We start from the raw sequence: 26041 nt of genomic DNA, 5'->3' as shown, positions 1-26041 counted from the left end.
GGGGCTGTGGGTGTCCACCGAGATGTGTTAGACAGTTGCTGCAACTTTTTGTCCTCAAATCTAATTTTTGTTTCCTCCATCACGGCAGTTCTTTCTCTCTCTTTCTCTTCCCGACCTACCTTCCTTTCCTTACGGCGGGGTTCGGGTGTCCACCGAGATGTGACAAATTACTGAACATTTCCTCCCCTCAAAAAATGCGTTGCGTTCGAAGCTGTTTCCAACGGGCAAGGCGTCGCGCTGAACGCCCAGGCGATGGCGTTCTGTGGACTCCCTGGCAGCGCTGTAGCATGCTGTCGCGTTCCACTCCTTAAGACGAAGCTTAAGCGTCTTCCATTTTTTTCTTCTTTTTTTTTGCCACAACAGTCCCCATCGTCATTGTCCCTTAGCGCGCGGTTGCGTCCTCACGTTACAGAAGAAGAAGCCTTTCACGCGCTGCACGCTCTTCGCGTTCGGGCTATAAGCTGGAACGACGGTTAGAAAAGTACTTGGATTAAATACTATTCACTGTTACTATTTGGACCTACCCTCTCGTATTGTGAGCTGCTGTGGACATACCTAAGAAGCGGAAAAGCGAGAAATCTGACACCGGCGACATGAAAGCAACTCGTAGCCATTCCCGATCGTCCAATGCAGTTTCGACCGCCATGGCTCCTAACCCTAATACCGCGACGAACGGCCCCTCCAGTCCGCTGCCGACTACTGGCGACCTTGCACCGGACAGCGCCAACGCCCGCGAGGAACCTGCTGCTGCGTCGGTACAAGCACTCAAGCTGCAGGATAATGACCAGCGATCGCAACGCGGACGCACGGCTGTTACCGTACCCAGCATCCACTCGCCGGACGAGCCGACGGTAATGGCGAATCGACCTAACCTCCCTGAGCCAGAAGCATCAGCATCTGAAGAGATGCAAGACGCAGAAAACAGGAGCGAAAATTTACCACCAGTCGCACCGGGGACAGAAGCGCAAAAGGCAGCTACGTCAGTCCACGCCATCGAACTTCTTTCTTCAGTGGCTGAGCAAGGCAAGCGAATTGTTCCAGACCCCGTCACAGAAGGACCTCCGGGATGTGAGTCCAAATCTGCAGCTGTCTCGGCCGTGCCTCAGGGGCGAATAATAGCACAAGGCCTCAGTATTTCCACGTTGTCGCCACCACTTGTCACCGAAGGCAGCTTATCTTCGGCACCACCTCTGTCACAGAACGAAGGCAACCATTTAAAGGCCAGGGAAGCGAAGCGACCACAGCCATTCAACCAGGGCAACGCTGAGCGAGTCGGTGTGATGGGTGCCACGTCCGTTGCAGCGTTCGATACATCCTCCAGTGCCAAGTCCAGTGCCGCGTCCGGTGCCACGTCGGGTGCTATATCCCCTTCCATACCTGTGGCGGTGGACGCAAACGCCAAGACCCAGTCTGCCGCTAAGAACGTCTCATTTCCTGACTCCAGGGCTGGCATGGTGACTCTCCTCATCTCAAAGATTAGTGAATATCCCGATGGCATCATGAACACCTTCTGCGTTGTCCCCTCTCCAAATCTTTCGGACGCAGTCGCTGAGCCCTACAATGCCACCCTCTACGTGCACCAGCTGGTAGAAAGCACAGATGAAAACTACTGCATTGACAATGAGGCACTTTATGACATTCGCTTGCAAACCCCCAAGCTCACCGCTCTCACCAATGGAGATCTCGACCACTTGTTCCTGGACAGCTGCCCTTCCTGCGCTTGCGCTTCATGCCAGGGTTCGCCCCACTTGCATCTCGAGGCAGCCAGCAGTATAGGGCGCTCACTGTGCCATAGCTAACGCAGCAAATGTTTGATGCTAAGAACATGATGGCTGCATGTGACCGCCACCATGGACGTTTCCTGGCAGTCGCTGTTGTGTTAGAGGCCGCATGAGTGTGCGTGAAGTTGACGAGCAGATGCTGAATGTCCAAAACAGGAACTCGAGCTATTTTGTTGAATGGATCCCAAATAATGTGACTAAGGCTCAAGAGGAGAGCAGCGCTTCGTCTTCTTCACTACAATAGTAATACGTGCTTTGTGTAGATGGCGTTATTTAGTAGCGAATCACGAGAGTAGTATAAAATAGAAGCAATAAAACAATAGTATGGTTGCGACGCCCGTGTGTTCTTTCAATGTTTCCACTCACATCTTTCAACTTTAATCTGCGCAGCTTTCTTGAATATGCCGCGACACCAACTGGCCCAACGTTCTGCTCTGCTATCAACTCTGTCTGCATGTGGCAGCGATTGTAGCTGAGCTCGAGCCAGTGGGTGGTGGTGTAAACATCATTGCCAAGAAATGCAGAGGGGGCAAACTCCCCCCTCCCCCCCCCCCCCCCTTTAAGTGGCAGTCCCGCGCGGCGGCTCAGCGGTTACGGCGCTCGGCTGCTGGCCCCAAAGACGCGGGTTCGATCCCGGCCGCGGCGAGTAATCGGGCCCAATTGTCAGCGACGGCGAGGACCATGCGGGAACCCGACAAGTATGCTGCCGCGTCAACGTAAGCTACCTCAGAACTGTCGCCATACAGCTTGTGCAGGGCTTTGGCGCGGGCTGCCCTGCGTTCTCCGTCGTGCTAGGGGTGCATGTTCTTAGGGATGGGATGTCCTTCAGTCGCAACAGCAGAACATTAGGATTCTGCCACAGCACGGGTCTCGTCTCATGTGGTTCGACGATGCAAACTTAAATGTGACACATACATTAGTAAGCACTACCAATTACACAAATCATTCTTTTCAACGCATTATAGATATCAAATTCTAGCGATGGAGCTTTTGAATTTCGGGTCTTTCGAAAAATTAGCTGCGGTTTTACTGTTGAACCTGGTTAGAGATCGAGAGCTGTGGTGTATTGGGCAACTAGACGCGGCTTAGCGTCTGCAACGTTGCGTGCGTTCCGAACACTGGATAGGCAGCGCGCCCACCCTGCCACCTTGGCAGGTGGGTTGATCGCCAGAGGCTGTTCACCCAATGAACGCTGCGGCCTATTGCTGCAGTGCCGCGTGTGTCCCGCAAACGGTGTCAGCGCTAACGTATTCAGCCCAAATCTCTCTCTCACCACCGCCACATACCTCAAAACGCAACTGGCGCCCACTGACACAGGGAGCCAGTTCGTTGACAACGCCGACGCCAATGAACACAACGAACGCCGAAGGCCTATAGCTCCAGTGCCGCGTTTCTGCCACAACGTTGTCAATCCAAAATCGAGAACGGTTATCACAGACTCTCGCCGGGCATGTGAACATTATCTTGCAGGGGAAATATCACCTCTTGCCTTCCAAATTCTAAGACGCGCTCTCGCCGATCCAACTCGCACAAAAGTGATCTGGGCTCCAGGCCACCAGGGTCTACGAGGCAATGAGGCCGCTGATGCGGCCGCCCGAGCACTCACACACCGGGCTCCTCATCCAAGCTCTCCTGGCTCAGTAGCTCAAAAACCACTTCTGCGGTTGCGCGAAATCCTAATTCATTATTGCGACAGCCACCGCCTCTACCCGACATCTGCCAAGGGGCTCAGTAAGGCGGAGGAGCGAATTCTGTGGCGCCTGCAGACAGGAACTCTTCTCTGTCCTGCCATAGCAAAACACTTCGACCCGAACACAGATGGGCGCTGCCCGCACTGTGGAGAGATCTGCGATATCTTTCACATGGTGTGGGCATGTACTCAGAATCCTCACCTTCCCCCTTCCTCCACCCCCACCCGAGAAGCATGGGAGACTGCCCTCCTCAACTGCTCCAAACTGGAGTCCCAAAGGGCTCTATTAAAGCGGGCGCGAGACGGGGCCTCGTCGTGCGGTGTCCCGGACTAAGGATACCGACCATGCAGCAGGGTTTTTTGACCCTCAAACTCTCTCTGAGTATTAAAAATGTTTTTCACCACCTTCACCACCCGTTCGGCGTGATGCCTTGCCCTTTGAACGCAACGCTTTTTGAGGAAAGGAAATGGAGAAGTAATTATCTGTCATCTAGGAGGACACCTGAACCGCACCTTACAGGAAGGGAGGAAGTGGGAGTGAAAGAAGAAAGAGAGGCCGTAATCAAGAAAATAAAAATTGTATTTGAGGAAAGGAAATCACGCAGTAAGTCTCACCTCGGTGGACACCCGTCAAAAGCGCGACACCTCTGCTGACAAACTTCTGCTGACCGCCTTCTGACGGCAACGATGAGGCATTAAAGGCCTTCGCCTTAAAATTGGTTGTGGTTTAGCTCCGGTTAAACCTGGAGGATTGCGAAAGAAACATCTGAGCGTAGCCATATGTTGTTGTTGCGTGAGCTACATTGCCCACAGCTCCGCCGTTTCGTGTGCTCTTGCACGACCATTCTGCGCATGCGCGAGGAGCAAATAACGTCACTACGCACAGCTGGCGCAAAGCCACCTAGACGCTGGCTGGCGTGCCTCGCCGCGCGCGCTCGCCTTCCTTAAATGGATCGGAGTGTAAAACACTGACAACGCCAACATCAATGAACAGAACGAACGCCGACGGTCTATGGCTTCAGAGCCGCGTTTCTGGCACAACGTTGTCAATGCCAGCGCATGCAGAGCACACCTGTCACTACCGCCACTTAAGGTGGTGGTGAAAAACATTTATAATACAATAAATATTTACAGAGAGGTGATTGGGGTAGGCCCTATTGGCCCTTTCCCCTAACAATACTAGGTGGAGCCCTTATTCCGGGGCCCCATTGGCAAGCAACGCCGCCCGCGTCCGGTGAACCAAGGCCTTTTGGGTCTTTAGGTCCTGACAGCCGAGCAGGGCCGCCTCCCAGTCCTCTCTGGTGGGGTTGGGGGGGATAGATGGGTTTGACTGACACGCCCAAACCATGTGGAAGGTGTCAGCCACCTCCCCACAGAACTGGCACGCGCCATCAAAGGATGTATTGAAATGTTTAAGCACCGCCGGGCACAGTACAGTGTTAGTAAGAATTTTGATGAGGAGACGCTCGTCAGCGCGATCCAGACCCTTACAAGGGGCCGGGTAGCGCCGGTGCTCCTCCTTGTAGTAATCGGTGATTTGTTTGAATGTAATGGCCAGATTGTCTGATTGGGAGTACCCTTCCAAGGACAGGGAGATAGCCCGGGGAGAGAGTGCGCGGGCGGCCTGATCGGCCTGTTCGTTTCCCTGGAGTCCCTGGTGACCGGGGGCCCAAATAAGGTTGCGTGGAGTTGGATCTTTAGATCGACAGCTATATTCCAGTATGCGCCAGGCAAGCGGGGGAGCCCAGCCCAACTCGCAGTTCCGACAGGCCCCTCGCGACTCGGTGATGATGTGTTTCGACTTGGGAGTAGTGAGAGCAAGAGCAATGGCAATCTCCTCCGCGTGTGTTGCGCTGTAGGCTTTGAAAGTGAGCCCGTTGACTGTGTTTGTGTTGTGTACGACTGCGGCCGTGTACCACACCCCGTGGTGTGGGCCGGCAACGTCTACGTAATACACATGTTCTTGGTTACCATAGTATCGCGCCAACGCTTCCGCGCGCGCCTGGCGACGACCGCTATGGTCTTCTCTGGACATGTTGCGGGGAAGGGGTCGGACCCGGAGGGCGCGTCTCCAGGGTTCTGGCACTCTCTCCCTTTCCTCAGTATGGTAGTCATGTTTGATGTGTAGCCGGTCCAAGAGGCGCCGACCGGACGTGGTCTGTGCAAGACGCGTGTATTGGTTGACTAAGTGGGCCTCTCGAAGCTCCCGAAATGTGTTCACCACGCCCAAGGCCAGAAGTCGCTGGTTGGACGTGGTGACCGGGAGGTCGAGAGCCCGCTTGATGACTTTCCGGTGGATGACCTCCAGTTAAGAACCGCCGCGGTGGCTCAGTGATTACGGTGCTCTACTGCTCGCCCGAAAGACGCGGGTTCGATCCCGGCCACGGCGGCTGAATTTCGAAATTCTAGAGGCCCGTGTGCTGTGCGATGTCAGTGCACGTTAATGAACCCCAGGTGGTCGAAATTTCCAGAGCCCTTCACTACGGCGTCCCTCATAGCCTGAGTTGCTTTGGGACCTTAAACCCCAATAAACCAAACTACCGCCACTAAGCTTAAAGTATAGTTGATGTGTCCACTGTTCCAAAAGGGCAGTTATGCACCTTCCCTCTGGTTCAGATGTCCACCGAGATGTGCTAGACAGATAGTGCGCCATTTCCATTCCTCAAAAACCAATTTACCAATTTTGCCCTCAGCTAGCTCCCGCTCTATTGGTTTCGCAGTTTAAAGCGCGACTAAGGTGTCCACTGCTGGTCACAACGGACAACGTCGACGGCGACGCCGCGAAACCCAGAAACGGGCGCGAAAGAGCTGCGCTCTAAAACAACAAATGACATGACAGTCACCACGTGTCAATGCGATATTCAGCGACAGCTGTTAATGCGATATGTTGTGGTTGAGAATATGAGCGCGGCCTCTTATCTGTGTAGTTCTACGGCGCTCTTTTTCAGTATCCCACACATAGTCTAAGTAAGGCTTTTTGACGGGCTGGTTGGTACATATTCATATTTGAAAGGCTGTGCGCTAAAAAGACGTTCGCAAGAAAAGGATAGAGACGTCTCTATCGTCTCAATCCTTTTTCCTGGGAACATCTTTTTAGCGCACAGCCTTTCAAATATGAACACATAGTCTACGCAACAGCGTATAGAGCTCGTTCCGTCGAAAAGCCATCGGCATCGTAGTTGTAACTGCCGGCACCGTGCGTCGGGAAAAGTATCATGACAACGTTTGCCGCAGAATGTTCCAGATGGTGTGAAACGCATTCAGCGTTTCGGCCGCCGCGGTGGCTCAGTGGTTATGGTGCTCGGCTGCTGACCCGAAAGACGTGGGTTCGATCGCGGCCGCGGCGGTTGAATTTCTTTGGAGGAGAAATTCCAGAGGCCCGTGTACTGTGCGATGTCAGTGCACGTTAAAGAACCCCAGGTGGTCTAAATTTCCGAAGCCCTCCACTACGGCGTCTCTCATAGCCTTAGTCGCTTTGGGACGTTAAACCCCATAAACCAACCAACCATTCAGCGTTTCGAGCAGCATAAACTGACTAAACTTGCGGCAGGATTTCGAACCGGCGACCTATAATCGGGGCTGCGGGTGTGCACCGAGACGTGTTAGACAGTTTTTTTATTTGAAATACTGCGGACCATGCGTGGCCCTAGCAGGAGGGGCACATTCAAACATTTTTCAATACAAAAAATGACACGCATATGAACAGAGAGAAAAAAAATAAGTCAGACAATCAATCAGAATTGAATATATAGACAGGCATCGCAACACAAAACAAACAAAACTCATGAAATAAAGAGATGACGTTCCAACTCTGCTACAAAATTGCTGGACAGAAAAATATGAGAAGGTAATGCATTCCATTCGGATACAGTTCTAGGGAAGTAACTATTTTTAAATGTGTTTGTGCGGGCTGCAACTTCTTGTCCTCAAATCTATATTTTGTTTCCTCCATCACGGCACTTCTTTCTCTCTCTTTCTCTTCCCGACCTACCTTCCTTTCCTTACGGCGGGGTTCGGGTATCCACCGAGATGCGAGCCAATTACTGAACATTTCCTACCCTCAAAAACGCGTTGCGTTCGAAGCTGTGTCCAACGGGCAAGGCGTCGCGCAGAACGGGCGATGGCGTTCCGTGGACTCCCCGGCAGCGCTGCAGCACGCTGTCGCGTTCCACTCCTTAAGACGAACCTTCTTCCATTTTTTTTCTTCTTTTTTTTTTGCTACAAGAGTGCCCTTACCGCGTGGTTGCGTCCTCACGTTACAGAAGAAGCCTTTCACGCGCTGCACGCTCTTCGGATTCGAGCTGTAAGCTGGAACGACGGTTAGAAAGTTCTTGGATAAAATACCATTCACTGTTACTATTTGGACCTACCCTCTCGCATTGTGAGCTGCTGTGGACGTGCCTAAGCAGCCGAAAAGCGAGAAATCTGATACCGGCGACATGAAAGCAACTCGTCGCCATTCCCGATCGTCCAATGCAGCTTCGACCGGCATGGCTCCTAACCCTAATACCGCGACGAACGGCCCCTCCAGTCCGCTGCCGACTACTGGCGACCTTGCACCGGACGGCACCAACGCCCGCGAGGAACCTGCTGCTGCGTCGGTACAAGCACTCGAGCTGCACGATAACGACCAGCGATCGCAACGCGGACGCACGGCTGTTACCGTAGCCAGCATCCACTCGCCGGACGAGCCGACGGTAATGGCGAGGCGACCTCACCTCCCTGAGCCAGAAGCATCAGCATCTGAAGAGATGCAAGACGCAGAAAAGAGGAGCGAAAATTTACCACCAGTCGCACCGGGGACAGAAGCGCGAAAGGCAGCTACACCAGTCCACGCCATCGAACTTCTTTCTTCAGTGGCTGAGAGAGGCAAGAGAATTGTTCCAGACCCCGTCACAGAAGGACCTCCGGGATGTGAGTCAGAATCTGCAGCTGTCTCGGCCATGCCTCAGGGGCGAATAATAGCACAAGGCCTCAGTATTTCCACGTTGTCGCCTCCACTTGTCACCGAAGGCAGCTTATCTTCGGCACCACCTCTGTCACAGAACGAAGGCAACCATTTAAAGGTCAGGGAAGCGAAGCGACCACAGCCATTCAATCAGGGCAACGCTGAGCGAGTCGGTGTGATGGGTGCCACGTCCGGTGCAGCGTTCGATACATCCTCCAGTGCCAAGTCCAGTGCCGCGTCCGGTGCCACGTCGGGTGCTATATCCCCTTCCATGCCTGTGGCGGTGGACGCAAACGCCAAGACCCAGTCTGCCGCTAAGAACGTCTCATTTCCTGACTCCAGGGCTGGCATGGTGACTCTCCTCATCTCAAAGATTAGTGAATATCCCGATCGCATCATGAACACCGTCTGCGTTGTCCCCTCTCCAAACGTTTCGGACGCAGTCGCTGAGCCCTACAATGCCACCCTCTACGTGCACCAGCTGGTAGAAAGCACAGATGAAGCCTACTGCATTGACAATGAGGCACTTTATGATATTCGCTTGCAAACCCCCAAGCTCACCGCTCTCACCAATGGAGATCTCGACCACTTGTTCCTGGACAGCTGCCCTTCCTGCGCTTGCGCTTCATGCCAGGGTTCGCCCCACTTGCATCTCGAGGCAGCCAGCAGTATAGGGCGCTCACTGTGCCAGAGCTAACGCAGCAAATGTTTGATGCTAAGAACACGATGGCTGCATGTGACCGCCACCATGGAGGTTTCCTGGCAGTCGCTGCTGTGTTACAGGCCGCATGAGTGTGCGTGAAGTTGACGAGCAGATGCTGAATGTTCAAAACAGGAACTCGAGCTATTTTGTTGAATGGATCCCCAAAAATGTGTTGTGACTAAGGCTCAAGAGGAGAGCAGCGCTTCGTCTTCTTCACTACAATCGTAATACGTGTTCTTTGTGTAGATGGCGTTATTTAGTAGCGAATCACGAGAGTAGTATAAAATAGAAGCAATAAAACAATAGGATGGTTCCGACGCCAGTCTGTTCTTTCAATGTTTCCTCTCACATCTTTCAACTTTAATCTGCGCAAAGTTTCCTTGAATATGCCGCGACACCAAATGGTCCAACGTTCTGCTCTGCTATCAACTCTGCTCTGTCTGCATGTGGCAGCGATTGTAGCTGAGCTCGAGCCAGTGGGTGGTGGTGTAAACATTATTGCCAAGAAATGCAGAGGGGGCAAACTCCCCCCCCCCCCTTTAAGTGCAGCCCCGCCGCGGCGGCTCACCCGTTACGGCGCTCGGCTGCTGGCCCCAAAGACGCGGGTTCGATCCCGGCCGCTGCGAGTAATCGGGCCCAATTGTCAGCGACGGCGAGGACCATGCGGGAACCCGACAAGTATGCTGCCGCGTCCACGTAAGCTACCTCAGAACTGTCGCCGTACAGCTTGTGCAGGGCTTTGGCGCGGGCTGCCCTGCGTTCTCCGTCGTGCTAGGGGTGCATGTTCTTAGGGATGGGATGTCCTTCAGTCGCAACAGCAGAACATTAGGATTCTGCCACAGCACGGGTCTCGTCTCATGTGGTTCGACGATGCAAACTTAAATTTGACACATACATTAGTAAGCACTACCAATTACACAAATCATTCTTTTCAACGCATTATAGATAACAAATTCTAGCGATGGAGCTTTTGAATTACGGGTCTTTCGAAAAATTAGCTGCGGTTTAACTACTGTTGAACCTGGTTAGAGATCGAGAGCTGTGGTGTATTGGGCAACTAGACGCTGCTTAGCGTCTGCAACGTTGCGTGCGTTCCGAACACTGGATAGGCAGCGCGCCCACACTGCCACCTTGGCAGGTGGGTTGATCGCCAGAGGCTGTTCACCCAATGAACGCTGCGGCCTATTGCTGCAGTGCCGCGTGTCTGCCGCAAACGGTGTCAGCGCTAACGTATTCAGACCAAATCTCTCTCTCACCACCGCCACATACCTCAAAACGCAACTGGCGCCCACTGACACAGGGGGCCAGTTCGTTGACAACGCCGGCGCCAATGAACACAACGAACGCCGAAGGCCTATAGCTCCAGTGTCGCGTTTCTGCCACAACGTTGTCAATCCAAAATCGAGAACGGTTATCACAGACTCTCGCCGGGCCTGTGAACATTATCTTGCAGGGAAATTATCACCTCTTGCCTCCCAAGTTCTAAGACGCGCTCTCGCCGATCCAACTCGCACAAAAGTGATCTGGGCTCTTGGCCACCAGGGTCTACGAGGCAATGAGGCCGCTGATGCGGCCGCCGGAGCACTCACACACCGGGCTCCTCATCCAAGCTCTCCTGGCTCAGTAGCTCAAAAACCACTTCTGCGGTTCCGCGAAATCCTAATTCATTATTGCGTACAGCCACCGCCTCTACCCGGCACCTGCCAAGGGGCTCAGTAAGGCGGAGGAGCGAATTCTGTGGCGCCTGCAGACAGGAACTCTTCTCTGTCCTGCCATAGCAAAACACTTCGACCCGAACACAGATGGGCGCTGCCTCGCACTGTGGAGAGATCTGCGATATCTTTCACATGGTGTGCGCATGTACTCAGAATCCTCACCTTCCCCCTTCCCCCACCCCCACCCGAGAGGCATGGGAGACTGCCCTCCTCAACTGCTCCAAACTGGAGTCCCAAAGGGCTCTATTAAAGCGGGCGCGATACGGGGCCTCGTCGTGCGGTGTCCCGGACTAAGGATACCGACCATGCAGCAGGGTTTTTTTACCCTCAAACTCTCTCTGAGTATTACAAATGTTTTTCACCACCACCACCACCACCCGTTCGGCGCGATGCCTCGCCCTTTGAACGCAACGCTTTTTGAGGAAAGGAAATGGAGCAGTGTATTTGAGGAAAGGAAATCACGCAGTAAGTCTCACCTCGGTGGACACCCGTCAAAAACGCGACACCTCTGCTGACAAACTTCTGCTGACAGCCTTCTGTCGACAACGATGAGGCATTAAAGGCCTTTGCCTTAAAATTGGTTGTGGTTTAGCTCCGGTTAAACCTGGAGGATTGCGAAAGCAACATCTGAGCGTAGCCATATGTTGTTGTTGTTGTTGCGTGAGCTACATTGCCCACAGCTCCGCCGTTTCGTGTGCTCTTGCACGACCATTCTGCGCATGCGCGAGGAGCAAATAACGTCACTACGCACAGCTGGCGTGCCTCGCCGCGCGCGCGCTCGCCTTCCTTAAAATGATCGGAGTGTAAAACACTGACAACGCCAACATCAATGAACACAACGAACGCCGACGGCCTATGGCTTCAGAGCCGCGTTTCTGGCACAACGTTGTCAATGCCAACGCATGCAGAGCACACCTACCACTACCGCCACTTAAGCCCCGCCGCGGTGGCTCAGTGATTACGGCGCTCTACTGCTCACCCGAAAGACGCGGGTTCGATCCCGGCCACGGCGGCTGAATTTCGAAATTCTAGAGGCCCGTGTGCTGTGCGATGTCAGTGCACGTTAATGAACCCCAGGTGGTCGAAATTTCCAGAGCCCTTCACTACGGCGTCCCTCATAGCCTGAGTTGCTTTGGGACCTTAAACCCCAATAAACCAAACTACCGCCACTAAGCTTAAAGTATAGTTGATGTGTCCACTGTTCCAAAAGGGCAGTTATGCACCTTCCCTCTGGTTCAGATGTCCACCGAGATGTGCTAGACAGATAGTGCGCCATTTCCATTCCTCAAAAACCAATTTACCAATTTTGCCCTCTGCTAGCTCCCGCTCTATTGGTTTCGCAGCTTAAAGCGCGACTAAGGTGTCCACTGCTGGTCACAACGGACAACGTCGACGGCGACGCCGCGAAACCCAGAAACGGGCGCGAAAGAGCTGCGCTCTAAAACAACAAATGACATGACAGTCACCACGTGTCAACGCGATATTCAGCGACAGCTGTTAATGCGATATGTTGTGGTTGAGAATATGAGCGCGCCCTCTTATCTGTGTAGTTCTACGGCGCTCTTTTCAGTATCCCACACATAGTCTAAGTAAGGCTTTTTGACGGGCTGGTTGGTACATATTCATATTTGAAAGGCTGTGCGCTAAAAAGACGTTCGAAAGAAAAGGATAGAGACGTCTCTATCGTCTCAATCCTTTTTCCTGGGAACATCTTTTTAGCGCACAGCCTTTCAAATATGAACACATAGTCTACGCAGCAGCGTATAAAGCTCGTTCCGTCGAAAAGCCATCGCCATCGTAGTTGTAACTGCCGGCACCGTGCGTCGGGAAAAGTATCATGACAACGTTTGCCGCAGAATGTTCCAGATGGTGTGAAACGCATTCAGCGTTTCGGCCGCCGCGGTGGCTCAGTGGTTACGGTGCTCGGCTGCTGACCCGAAAGACGTGGGTTCGATCCCGGCCGCGGCGGTTGAATTTCTTTGGAGGAGAAATTCCAGAGGCCAGTGTACTGTGCGATGTCAGTGCACGTTAAAGATCCCCAGGTGGTCGAAATTTCCGGAGCCCTCCACTACGGCGTCTCTCATAGCCTTAGTCGCTTTGGGACGTTAAACCCCATAAACCAACCAACCATTCAGCGTTTCGAGCAGCATAAACTGACTAAACTTGCGGCAGGATTTCGAACCGGCGACCTATAATCGGGGCTGCGGGTGTGCACCGAGATGTGTTAGACAGTTTATTTATTTGAAATACTGCGGACCATGCGTGTCCCTAGCAGGAGGGGCACATTCAAACATTTTTCAATACAAAAAATGACACGCATATGAACAGAGAGAAAAAAAATAAGTCAGACAATCAATCAGAATTGAATATATAGACAGGCATCGCAACACAAAACAAACAAAACTCATGAAATAAAGAGATGACGTTCCAACTCTGCTACAAAATTGCTGGACAGAAAAATATGAGAAGGTAATGCATTCCATTCGGATACAGTTCTAGGGAAGTAACTATTTTTAAATGTGTTTGTGCGGGCTGCAACTTCTTGTCCTCAAATCTAATTTTTGTTTCCTCCATCACGGCACTTCTTTCTCTCTCTTTCTCTTCCCGACCTACCTTCCTTTCCTTACGGCGGGGTTCGGGTGTCCACCGAGATGCGAGAGAATTACTGAACATTTCCTACCCTCAAAAACGCGTTGCGTTCGAAGCTGTGTCCAACGGGCAAGGCGTCGCGCAGAACGGGCGATGGCGTTCCGTGGACTCCCCGGCAGCGCTGCAGCACGCTGTCGCGTTCCACTCCTTAAGACGAACCTTCTTCCATTTTTTTTCTTCTTTTTTTTTGCTACAAGAGTGCCCTTAGCGCGCGGTTGCGTCCTCACGTTACAGAAGAAGCCTTTCAGGCGCTGCACGCTCTTCGGATTCGGGCTGTAAGCTGGAACGACGGTTAGAAAGTTCTTGGATAAAACACCATTCACTGTTACTATTTGGACCTACCCTCTCGCATTGTGAGTTGCTGTGGACGTGCCTAAGAAGCCGAAAAGCGAGAAATTTGACACCGGCGACATGAAAGCAACTCGTCGCCATTCCCGATCGTCCAAGGCAATTTCGACCAACATGGCTCCTAACCCTACTACCGCGATGACCGGTTCCCTCAGTCCGCTGCCAACTACTGGCGACCTTGCACCGGACGGCACCAAAGCCCGCGAGGAACCTGCTGCTGCGTCGGTACAAGCACTCAAGCTGCACTATAATGACCAGCGATCGCAACGCGGACGCACGGCTGTTACCTTACCCAGCTTCCACTCGCCGGACGAGCCGACGGTAATGGTGAATCGACCTAACCTCCCTGAGCCAGAAGCATCAGCATCTGAAGAGATGCAAGACGCAGAAAAGAGGAGCGAAAATTTGCCACCAGTCGCACCGGGGACAGAAGCGCAAAAGGCAGCTACATCAGTCCACGCCAGCGAGCTTCTTTCTTCAATGGCTGAGCAAGGCAAGCGAATTGTTCCAGACCCCGTCACAGAAGGACCTCCGGGATGTGAGTCCGAATCTGCAGCTGTTTCGGCCGTGCCTCAGGGGCGAATAATAGCACAAGGCCTCAGTATTTCCACGTTGTCGCCTCCACTTGTCACCGAAGGCAGCTTATCTTCGGCACCACCTCTGTCACAGAACGAAGGCAACCATTTAAAGGCCAGGGAAGCGAAGCGACCACAGCCATTCAACCAGGGCAACGCTGAGCGAGTCGGTGTTATGGGTGCCACGTCCGGTGCAGCGTTCGATACATCCTCCAGTGCCAAGTCCAGTGCCGCGTCCGGTGCCACGTCGGGTGCTATGTCCCCTTCCATACCTGTGGCGGTGGACGCAAACGCCAAGACCCAGTGTGCCGCTAAGAACGTCTCATTTCATGACTCCAGGGCTGGCATGGTGACTATCCTCATCTCAAAGATTAGTGAATATCCCGATCGCATCATGAACACCTTCTGCGTTGTCCCCTCTCCAAACGTTTCGGACGCAGTCGCTGAGCCCTACAATGCCACCCTCTACGTGCACCAGCTGGTAGAAAGCACAGATGAAGCCTACTGCATTGACAATGAGGCACTTTATGACATTCGCTTGCAAACCCCCAAGCTCACCGCTCTCACCAATGGAGATCTCGACCACTTGTTCCTGGACAGCTGCCCTTCCTGCGCTTGCGCTTCATGCCAGGGTTCGCCCCACTTGCATCTCGAGGCAGCCAGCAGTATAGGGCGCTCACTGTGCCAGAGCTAACGCAGCAAATGTATGATGCTAAGAACATGATGGCTGCATGTGACCGCCACCATGGACGTTTCCTGGCAGTCGCTGCTGTGTTAGAGGCCGCATGAGTGTGCGTGAAGTTGACGAGCAGATGCTTAATGTCCAAAACAAGAACTCGAGCTATTTTGTTGAATGGATCCCCAAAAATGTGTTGTGACTAAGGCTCAAGAGGAGAGCAGCGCTTCGTCTTCTTCACTACAATAGTAATACGTGTTCTTTGTGTAGATGGCGTTATTTAGTAGCGAGTCACGAGAGTAGTATAAAATAGAAGCAATAAAACAATAGGATGGTTGCGACGCCCGTCTGTTCTTTCAATGTTTCCTCTCACATCTTTCAACTTTAATCTGCGCAAAGTTTTCTTGAATATGTCGCTACACCAACTGGCCCAACGTTCTGCTCTGCTATCAACTCTGCGCTGTCTGCATGTGGCAGCGATTATAGCTGAGCTTGAGCCAGTGGGTGGTGGTCTAAACATTATTGCCAAGAAATGCAAAGCGGGCAACCCCCCCCCCCCCCCCCCCACTTCCCCTTTACGTGGCAGCCCCACCGCGGTGGCTCAGCGGTTACGGCGCTCGGCTGCTGGCCCCAAAGACGCGGGTTCGATCCCGGCCGTGGCGAGTAATCGGGCCCAATTGTTAGCGACGGCGAGAACCATGTGGGAGCCCGACAAGTATGCTGCCGCGTCCACGTAAGCTACCTCAGAACTGTCGCCGTACAGCTTGTGCGGGGCTTTGGCGCGGGCTGCCCTGCGTTCTCCGTCGTGCTCGGGGTGCATGTTCTTAGGGATGAGATGTCCTTCAGTCGCAACAACATTAGGATTCTGCCACGGCACGGGTCTCGTCGTCTCGTGCGGTTCGACGATGCAAACTTAAATGCAACACAGACATTAGTAAGCACTACCAATTACACAAATCATTCTTTTCAACGCATTATAGATAACCAATTCTAGCGATGGAGCTTTTAATTACGGGTCTTTCGAGAAATTAGCTGCGGTTTAACTACTGTTGAACCTGGTTAGAGATCGAGAGCTGTGGTGTATTGGGCAACTAGACGCGGCTTAGCGTCTGTAACGTTGCGTGCGTTCCGAACACTGGATTGGCAGCGCGCCCACCCTGCCACCATGGCAGGTGGGTTGATCGTCAGAGGTTGCTCACCCAATGAACGCTGCGGCCTATTGCTGGAGTGCCGCGTGTCTGCCGCAACGTTGTTAGCGCTAACGTATTCAGCCCAAGTCTCTCTCTCACCTCCGCCACATACCTCAAAGCGCACGACTGGGGCGTTCACTGACACAGGGAGCCAGTTCGTTGACAACGCCGACGCCAATGAACACAACGAACGCCAAAGGCCTATAGCTCCAGTGCCGCGTTTCTGCCACAACGTTGTCAATCCAAAATCGAGAACGGTTATCACAGACTCTCGCCAGGCCTGTGAACATTATCTTGCAGGGGAAATATCACCTCTTGCCTCCCAAATTCTAAGACGCACTCTCGCCGATCCAACTCGCACAAGAGTGATCTGGGCTCCTGGACACCAGGGTCTACGAGGCAATGAGGCCGCTGATGCGGCCGCCCGAGCACTCACAAACCGGGCTCCTCATCCAAGCTCTCCTGGCTCAGTAGCTCAAAAACCACTTCTGCGGTTACGCGAAATCCTAATTCATTATTGCGACAGCCACCGCCTCTACCCGGCACCTGCCAAGGGGCTCAGTAAGGCGGAGGAGCGAATTCTGTGGCGCCTGCAGACAGGAACTCTTCTCTGTCCTGCCATAGCAAAACACTTCGACCCGAACACAGATGGGCGCTGCCCGCATTGTGGAGAGATCTGCGATATCTTTCACATGGTGTGGGCATGTACTCAGAATGCTCACCTTCTCCCACCCCCACCCGAGAGGCATGGGAGACTGCCCTCCTCAACTGCTCCACACTGGAGTCCCAAAGGGCTCTAGTAAAGCGGGCGGGAGACGGGGCCTCGTCGTACGGTGGCCCGGACTAAGGATACCGACCATACAGCAGGGTTTTTTGACCCTCAAACTCTCTCTGAGTATTAAAAATGTTTTATGCGAAGCATATTGCTATACTCCGTTTCATACATCAGGTGCAACGCTGTCAAAGCTAGCGCTCTTTTTTGCGCAGCCTGCATCCGTGACAGAAAATAGTGCGTTGCTTGTGGTGAGCGAAAAATAACAAATGCATTGCCGACAGGCTTCGTGGGTAATACATTTGTCATCAGCGTGACAAAAAACGATGATATTGCGAGCGAATCGGTCGAGATCTGTGATTTTGTATTTTGCGTGTGTCGTCTTTTTCCATTTCACGTTTTCGCTGTCCCCGCTGGCCGCCGTGTTTACTCTTTCTGTCCGCCTCCCTTTTACTTTTGAGAAAATGGCGTCCAGCTCAGCGGCGTGACGACAATTTGGACCAATCTGAAACGCGGACAAATACGCCTTGCTCGTCGGTAAATTGGTTTTTGAGGAAAGGAAATATATCTGTCATATCTCGGTGGACACCTAAACCTCGCCGTAACGGGAAGGGAGGAAGATGGAGTGACGCGTTAGACCGCACGGCCACAAAACAGCGCGGAGGGATACACCTCTCTTTATTTTTTTCTGCGGACTACTTCCGTAGCCTTCACCGCGTTGCACATGATGTATGAAACGGAGTATAGAGCTACCACTCACGCCGTCGCCGTGGGACCCCCACGTGACACCGTGACGTCACACCACGTGACATCGGATGAGAGAGCCGGCCTCCACCTCGCGCCGTCGCCGTGGGACCAATAGCCGTCACGCCACGTGACACCGTGACGTCACACCACGTGATACCGGATGAGAGAGCCGGCCTCCACCTCGCGCCGTCGCCGTGGGACCCCTAGCCGTCACACCCGCGCATTCCCGCGCATTTCGAACGCGCGTTCACACTCGGTGTAGGTGAAACACTCGCTCCACCGGGCAGGCAGACGCGGCTTCCGTGGCAATCCAGGCGCTCACCCAACGCGCGTCTCGGGGTTAGTCGGCGTTCCGCTGTAGCCATGCCGTTGTCTTCCCCCACGACGAAGGCTTCTAGTGGTTGTATTAAAATGACCAAGTATTCAACCAAGGAAAGCCATGTATTACCAAGCCTAGCCACTAATATGCTTCGCATTCCCCAGGCTTAGCCAAGCTGACCCTCAGCAATTTTTTCACCACCACCACCACCCGTTCGTCGTGATGCCTTGCCCTTTGAACGCAACGCTTTTTGAGGAAAGGAAATGGAGCAGTAATTATCTGTCGCCTCTGTGGAGACCTGAACCGCACCTTACAGGAAGGGAGGAAAAGGGAGTGAAAGAAGAGAGGCCGTAATCAAGAAAATAAAAATTGTATTTGAGGAAAGGAAATCACGCAGTAAGTCTCACCTCGGTGGACACCCGTCAAAAGCGCGACACCTCTGCTGACAAACTTCTGCTGACAGCCTTCTGTCGACGATGAGGCATTAAAGGCCTTCGCCTTAAAATTGGTTGTGGTTTAGCTCCGGTTAAACCTGGAGGATTGCGAAAGCAACATCTGAGCGTAGCCATATGTTGTTGCGTGAGCTACATTGCCCACAGCTCCGCCGTTTCGTGTGCTCTTGCACGACCATGCTGCGCATGCGCGAGGAGGGAATAACGTCACTACGCACAGCTGGCGTGCCTCGCCGCGCGCGCGCTCGCCTTCCTTAAATTGATCGGAGTGTAAAACACTGGCAACGCCAACATCAATGAACACAACGAACGCCGACGGCCTATGGCTTCAGAGCCGCGTTTCTGGCACAACGTTGTCAATGCCAACGCATGCAGAGCACACCTGTCACTACCGCCACTTAAGCCCCGCCGCGGTGGCTCAGTGATTACGGCGCTCTACTGCTCGCCCGAAAGACGCGGGTTCGATCCCGGCCACGGCGGCTGAATTTCGAAATTCTAGAGGCCCGTGTGCTGTGCGATGTCAGTGCACGTTTAAGAACCCCAGGTGGTCGAAATTTCCACAGCCCTTCACTACGGCGTCCCTCATAGCCTGAGTTGCTTTGGGACCTTAAACCCCAATAAACCCAAACTACCGCGACGAGCTTCGCAAGACCCTCAAGGTAGCGCCAATACCAAAAAACATGGATCCCAACCTCCATCGAGGCAGAAGAGAAGCGAGGGCCGAATTCATCGAGAAAACATACGCTCCTCAAGCCACGACCGTGTATACAGACGCGTCTTGGAGAGGAGGAGATACCAAAATCGCTGTAGCGGCGGTGGTCGATTCGTCTTTACGCGAAATGACCAGCGCGTCTCTCCGAGGCTGCACAGGTGCAGAGTCCGAGGAAGTAGCCGTTGCTCTAGCGGTGGCGGAGGGCTATAGAACCGGGCGGTCACTAACAATACTTACGGACTCTCAAACAGCCTGCCGAAATTACATGAATGGCAGGATAGGTCGTCACGCGCTCCGTATACTCCTCGCAGCGAGTAACAGAATTAAAAACCGGGAAGAACAAAACGACAAGATCCGACACAAAATTGTGTGGGTACCGGGGCACACGTTGGTGGCAGGGAACCGAGAGGCCGACAGGATAGCTCGAGGATACATTACTTTCCGAGCTTCCGACGAGACCGCGGAACTCGCGCCAGCACCCAGGGAATACTCGGCCATACTACAAAACTATAGAGGCAGAAGAATGCGATATCCCCCACCGCACAAATCTCTCAGCAGAGAGGAAGCTGTCACTTGGAGACAATTACAAACAGGCTCTTTCTCAAACCTACATATACTAAACAAAATGCACCCTATGATATACACGAACAAATGTCCCTGGTGCGACGAAAAACCTACACTATACCACATCACATGGGCCTGCCAAAACATAGACGTGGTCCCCAAAATACAAAACGCGAGTGCGGAGCAGTGGGAGACTCTGCTGTCCAGCGACCGCTGCGAAGACCAACAAGGTCTGGTACAGCGAGCTCAACGGGCGGCAGTGGCCAGCGGAGCCCTGGACTGAGGGCAACCGACTACTGATTAGAGGCGGACGACTTCGACAGAGAAGGCTCCTGGGGGTAGAACCAAGACGTCTCTGAAGATGCCCCCAAACCGCAGGAAAAACCATTAGTGTAAATAAAGTTTTCCCTTCCTTCCTTCCACTAAGCTTAAAGTATGGTTGAGGTGTCCACTGTTCCAAAAGGGCAGTTATGCACCTTCCCTCTGGTTCAGATGTCCACCGAGATGGGCTAGACAGATAGTGCTCCATTTCCATTCCTCAAAAACCAATTTACCAATTTTGCCCTCTGCTAGCTCCCGCTCTATTGGTTTCGCAGCTTAAAGCGCGACTAAGGTGTCCACTGCTGGTCACAACGGACAACGGCGACGGCGACGCCTCGAAACCCAGAAACGGGCGCGAAAGAGCTACGCTCTAAAACAACAAATGCATGACGCGATATTAAACGACAGCTGTTAATGCGCTATGTTGTGGTTGAGAATATGAGCGCGACCTCAGTACTATGGCGCACTTTTCAGTATCCCACACACAGTCGTTTACGCACCAACGTATACAGTTCGTTCGGTCGAAAAGCCGTCGCCATCGTAGTTGTATAGCTGCCGGCACCGCGCGTCGGAAAAAAAGTCTATCATGCCAACGTTTGCCGCAGAATGTTCCAGATGGTGTAATACCATTCGGCGTTTCGAGCAGCATAAACTGACTAAACTTGCGGCAGGATTTCGAACCGGCGACCTATAATCGGGGCTGCGGGTGTCCACCGAGATGTGTTAGACAGTTGCTGCAACTTCTTTGCCTCAAATCCAATTTTTATTTCCTCCATTACGGCACCTCTTTCTCTCTATTTCTCTTCCCCACCTACCTTCCTTTCCTTACCGGGTGTCCACCGAGGTGCGAGACAATTACTGAACATTTCCTCCCCTCTAGAATGCGTTGCGTTCAAAGCTGTTTCCAACGGGCAAGGCATCGCGCCGAACGGATGGTGGCGTTCCGTGGACTCCCTGGCAGCGCTGCAGCACGCTGTCGCGTTCCACTCCTTAAGACGAAGCTTAAGCGCCTTCCATTTTCTTCTTCTTTTTTTGCCACAAGAGTCCCCATCGCCATTGTCCCTTAGCGCGCGGTTGCGTCCTCACGTTACAGAAGAAGCCTTTCACGCGCTGCACGCTCTTCGGATTCGGGCTGGAAGCTGGAACGACGGTTAGCAGGTTCTCGGATAAAATACCATTGACTGTTACTATTTGGACCTACCCTCTCGTATTGTGAGCTGCTGTGGACATGCCTAAGAAGCGGAAAAGCGAGAAATCTGACACCGGCGACAAGAAAGCAACTCGTCGCCATTCCCGATCGTCCAATGCAGTTTCGACCGGCATGGCTCCTAACCCTAATACCGCGACGAACGGCCCCTCCAGTCCGCTGCCAACTACTGGCGACCTTACACCCGACAGTGCCAACGACCGCGAGGAACCTGCTGCTGCGTCGGTACAAGCACTCAAGCTGCACGATAATGACCAGCGATCGCAACGTGGACGCACGGCTGTTACCGTACCCAGCATCCACTCGCCGGACGAGCCGACGGAAATGGCGAATCGACCTAACCTCCCTGAGCCAGAAGCATCAGCATCTGAAGAGATGCAAGACGCAGAAAAGAGGAGCGAAAATTTGCCACCAGTCGCACCGAGGGCAGAAGCGCAAAAGGCAGCTACAGCAGTCCACGCCATCGAACTTCTTTCTTCAGTGGCTGAGCAAGGCAAGCGAATTGTTCCAGACCTCGTCACAGAAGGACCTCCGGGATGTGAGTCCGAAGCTGCAGCTGTCTCGGCCATGCCTCAGGGGCGAATAATAGCACAAGGCCTCAGTATTTCCACGTTGTCGCCTCCACTTGTCACCGAAGGCAGCTTATCTTCGGCACCACCTCTGTCACAGAACGAAGGCAACCATTTAAAGGCCAGGGAAGCGAAGCGACCACAGCCATTCAACCAGGGCAACGCTGAGCGAGTCGGTGTGATGGGTGCCACGTCCGGTGCAGCGTTCGATACATCCTCCAGTGCCAAGTCCAGTGCCGCGTCCGGTGCCACGTCGGGTGCTATATCCCCTTCCATACCTGTGGCGGTGGACGCAAACGCCAAGACCCAGTCTGCCGCTAAGAACGTCTCATTTCCTGACTCCAGGGCTGGCATGGTGACTCTCCTCATCTCAAAGATTAGTGAATATCCCGATCGCATCATGAACACCTTCTGCGTTGTCCCCTCTCCAAATGTTTCGGACGCAGTCGCTGAGCCCTACAATGCCACCCTCTACGTGCACCAGCTGGTACAAAACACAGATGAAGCCTACTGCATTGACAATGAGGCACTTTATGACATTCGCTTGCAAACCCCCAAGCTCACCGCTCTCACCAATGGAGATCTCGACCACTTGTTCCTGGACAGCTGCCCTTCCTGCGCTTGCGCTTCATGCCAGGGTTCGCCCTGCTTGCATCTCGAGGCAGCCAGCAGTATAGGGCGCTCACTGTGCCAGAGCTAACGCAGCAAATGTTTGATGCTAAGAACATGATGGCTGCATGTGACCGCCACCATGGACGTTTCCTGGCAGTCGCTGTTGTGTTAGAGGCCGCATGAGTGTGCGTGAAGTTGACGAGCAGATGCTGAATGTCCAAAACAGGAACTCGAGCTATTTTGTTGAATGGATCCCAAATAATGTGACTAAGGCTCAAGAGGAGAGCAGCGCTTCGTCTTCTTCACTACAATAGTAATACGTGCTTTGTGTAGATGGCGTTATTTAGTAGCGAATCACGAGAGTAGTATAAAATAGAAGCAATAAAACAATAGGATGGTTGCGACGCCCGTGTGTTCTTTCAATGTTTCCACTCACATCTTTCAACTTTAATCTGCGCAGCTTTCTTGAATATGCCGCGACACCAACTGGCCCAACGTTCTGCTCTGCTATCAACTCTGTCTGCATGTGGCAGCGATTGTAGCTGAGCTCGAGCTAGTGGGTGGTGGTGTAAACATCATTGCCAAGAAATGCAGAGGGGGCAAACTCCCCCCCCCCCCCCTTTAAGTGGCAGCCCCGCGCGGCGGCTCAGCGGTTACGGCGCTCGGCTGCTGGCCCCAAAGACGCGGGTTCGATCCCGGCCGCGGCGAGTAATCGGGGCCCAATTGTCAGCGACGGCGAGGACCATGCGGGAACCCGACAAGTATGCTGCCGCGTCCACGTAAGCTACCTCAGAACTGTCGCCATACAGCTTGTGCAGGGCTTTGACGCGGGCTGCCCTGCGTTCTCCGTCGTGCTCGGGGTGCATGTTCTTAGGGATGGGATGTCCTTCAGTCGCAACAGCAGAACATTAGGATTCTGCCACCGCACGGGTCTCGTCTCATGTGGTTCGACGATGCAAACTTAAATGTGACACATACATTAGTAAGCACTACCAATTACACAAATCATTCTTTTCAGCGCATTATAGATAACAAATTCTAGCCATGGAGCTTTTAATTACGGGTCTTTCGAAAAATTAGCTGCGGTTTAACTACTGTTGAACCTGGTTAGAGATCGAGAGCTGTGGTGTATTGGGCAACTAGACGCGGCTTAGCGTCTGTAACGTTGCGTGCGTTCCGAACACTGGATAGGCAGCGCGCCCACCCTGCCACCTTGGCAGGTGGGTTGATCGCCAGAGGCTGTTCACCCAATGAACGCTGCGGCCTATTGCTGCAGTGCCGCGTGTCTGCCGCAAACGGTGTCAGCGCTAACGTATTCAGCCCAAATCTCTCTCTCACCACCGCCACATACCTCAAAACGCAACTGGCGCCCACTGACACAGGGAGCCAGTTCGTTGACAACGCCGACGCCAATGAACACAACGAACGCCGAAGGCCTATAACTCCAGTGCCGCGTTTCTGCCACAACGTTGTCAATCCAAAATCGAGAACGGTTATCACAGACTCTTGCCGGGCCTGTGAACATTATCTTGCAGGGGAAATATCACCTCTTGCCTCCCAAATTCTAAGACGCGCTCTCGCCGATCCAACTCGCACAAAACTGATTTGGGCTCCAGGCCACCAGGGTCTACGAGGCAATGAGGCCGCTGATGCGGCCGCCCGAGCACTCACACACCGGGCTCCTCATCCAAGCTCTCCTGGCTTAGTAGCTCAAAAACCACTTCTGCGGTTCCGCGAAATCCTAATTCATTATTGCGACAGCCACCGCCTCTACCCGGCATCTGGCAAGGGGCTCAGTAAGGCGGAGGAGCGAATTCTGTGGCGCCTGCAGACAGGAACTCTTCTCTGTCCTGCCATAGCAAAACACTTCGACCCGAACACAGATGGGCGCTGCCCGCACTGTGGAGAGATCTGCGATATCTTTCACATTGTGTGGGCATGTACTCAGAATCCTCACCTTCACCCTTCCCCCACCCCCACCCGAGAGGCATGGGAGACTGCCCTCCTCAACTGCTCCAAACTGGAGTCCCAAAGGGCTCTATTAAAGCGGGCGCGATACGGGGCCTCGTCGTGCGGTGTCCCGGACTAAGGATACCGACCATGCAGCAGTGTTTTTTGACCCTCAAACTCTCTCTGAGTATTAAAAATGTTTTTCACCACCACCACCACCCGTTCGGCGTGATGCCTTGCCCTTTGAACGCAACGCTTTTTGAGGAAAGGAAATGGAGAAGTAATTATCTGTCATCTCGGAGGACACCTGAACCGCACCTTACAGGAAGGGAGGAAGTGGGAGTGAAAGAAGAAAGAGAGGCCGTAATCAAGAAAATAAAAATTGTATTTGAGGAAAGGAAATCACGCAGTAAGTCTCACCTCGGTGGACACCCGTCAAAAGCGCGACACCTCTGCTGACAAACTTCTGCTGACCGCCTTCTGTCGACAACGATGAGGCATTAAAGGCCTTTGCATTAAAATTGATTGTGGTTTAGCTCCGGTTAAGCCTGGAGGATTGTGAAAGCAACATCTGAGCGTAGCCATATGTTGTTGTTGTTGCGTGAGCTACATTGCCCACTTCTCCGTCGTTTCGTGTGCTCTTGCACGACCATTCTGCGCATGCGCGAGGAGCAAATAACGTCACTACGCACAGCTGGCGTGCCTCGCCGCGCGCGCGCTCGCCTTCCTTAAATTGATCGGAGTGTAAAACACTGACAACGCCAACATCAATGAACACAACGAACGCCGACGGCCTATGGCTTCAGAGCCGCGTTTTTGGCACAACGTTGTCAATGCCAACGCATGCAGAGCACACCTACCACTACCGCCACTTAAGCCCCGCCGCGGTGGCTCAGTGATTACGGCGCTCTACTGCTCGCCCGAAAGACGCGGGTTCGATCCCGGCCACGGCGGCTGAATTTCGAAATTCTAGAGGCCCGTGTGCTGTGCGATGTCAGTGCACGTTAATGAACCCCAGGTGGTCGAAATTTCTACAGCCCTTCACTACGGCGTCCCTCATAGCCTGAGTTGCTTTGGGACCTTAAACCCCAATAAACCAAACTACCGCCACTAAGCTTAAAGTATGGTGGAGGTGTCCACATTTCCAAAAGGGCAGTTATGCACCTTCCGCTGGTTCAGATGTCCACCGAGATGTGCTAGACAGATAGTGCGCCATTTCCATTCCTCAAAAACCAATTTACCAATTTTGCCCTCTGCTAGCTCCCGCTCTATTGGTTTCGCAGCTTAAAGCGCGACTAAGGTGTCCACTGCTGGTCACAACGGACAACGGCGACGGCGACGCCTCGAAACCCAGAAACGGGCGCGAAAGAGCTGCGCTCTAAAACAACAAATGACATGACGGTCACCACGTGTCAACGCGATATTGAGCGACAGCTGTTAATGCGATATGTCGTGGTTGAGAATATGAGCGCGGCCTCTTATCTGTGTAGTTCTACGGCGCTCTTTTCAGTATCCCACACATAGTCTAAATAAGGCTTTTT

General features: G+C 53.2%; 2 protein-coding genes and 3 pseudogenes across 3 annotated transcripts in view; all 5 read left to right on the top strand.

The window, feature by feature from the left end:
* The first annotated feature begins 281 nt into the window (after positions 1-281).
* LOC149359714 (uncharacterized) lies at positions 282-2115 on the top strand. Its single transcript, XM_089571850.1, has one exon. The coding sequence runs from the start codon at positions 594-596 to the stop codon at positions 1797-1799; it is 1206 nt and encodes a 401-aa protein (XP_089427976.1). The 5' UTR covers positions 282-593; the 3' UTR covers positions 1800-2115.
* A 242-nt stretch (positions 2116-2357) lies between these two features.
* LOC149359708 (uncharacterized) overlaps positions 2358-26041 on the top strand; it is a 79381-nt gene continuing 55697 nt past the window's right edge. Inside the window, exon 1 of one of the 2 annotated variants that reach the window (XM_089571844.1) lies at positions 2358-2497. The gene's annotated coding sequence lies outside the window, so the exon portion shown is untranslated. Of the gene's footprint in view, positions 2498-23194; positions 23330-26041 lie in introns of those variants that run through there. The other variant, XM_089571843.1, reaches the window with a different exon arrangement.
* Positions 6985-9439, top strand: LOC149359713 (uncharacterized; annotated as a pseudogene).
* On the top strand, positions 13503-15426 carry LOC149359712 (uncharacterized; annotated as a pseudogene).
* Positions 21080-22954, top strand: LOC149359711 (uncharacterized; annotated as a pseudogene).

Source organism: Amblyomma mixtum, chromosome 2 (genome assembly GCF_055824585.1).
Source record: "Amblyomma mixtum isolate Tamu chromosome 2, ASM5582458v1, whole genome shotgun sequence".
NCBI classification, from domain to species: Eukaryota; Metazoa; Arthropoda; class Arachnida; order Ixodida; family Ixodidae; genus Amblyomma; species Amblyomma mixtum.
The sequence above is the reverse complement of the archived record's forward strand: the minus strand, read 5'-3'. Positions and strand labels throughout refer to the sequence as shown.

Excerpts from the sequence above, each read along its gene's own strand:
- LOC149359714 (XM_089571850.1), top strand. The coding sequence starts at position 594 with ATGAAAGCAACTCGTAGCCATTCCCGATCGTCCAATGCAGTTTCGACC.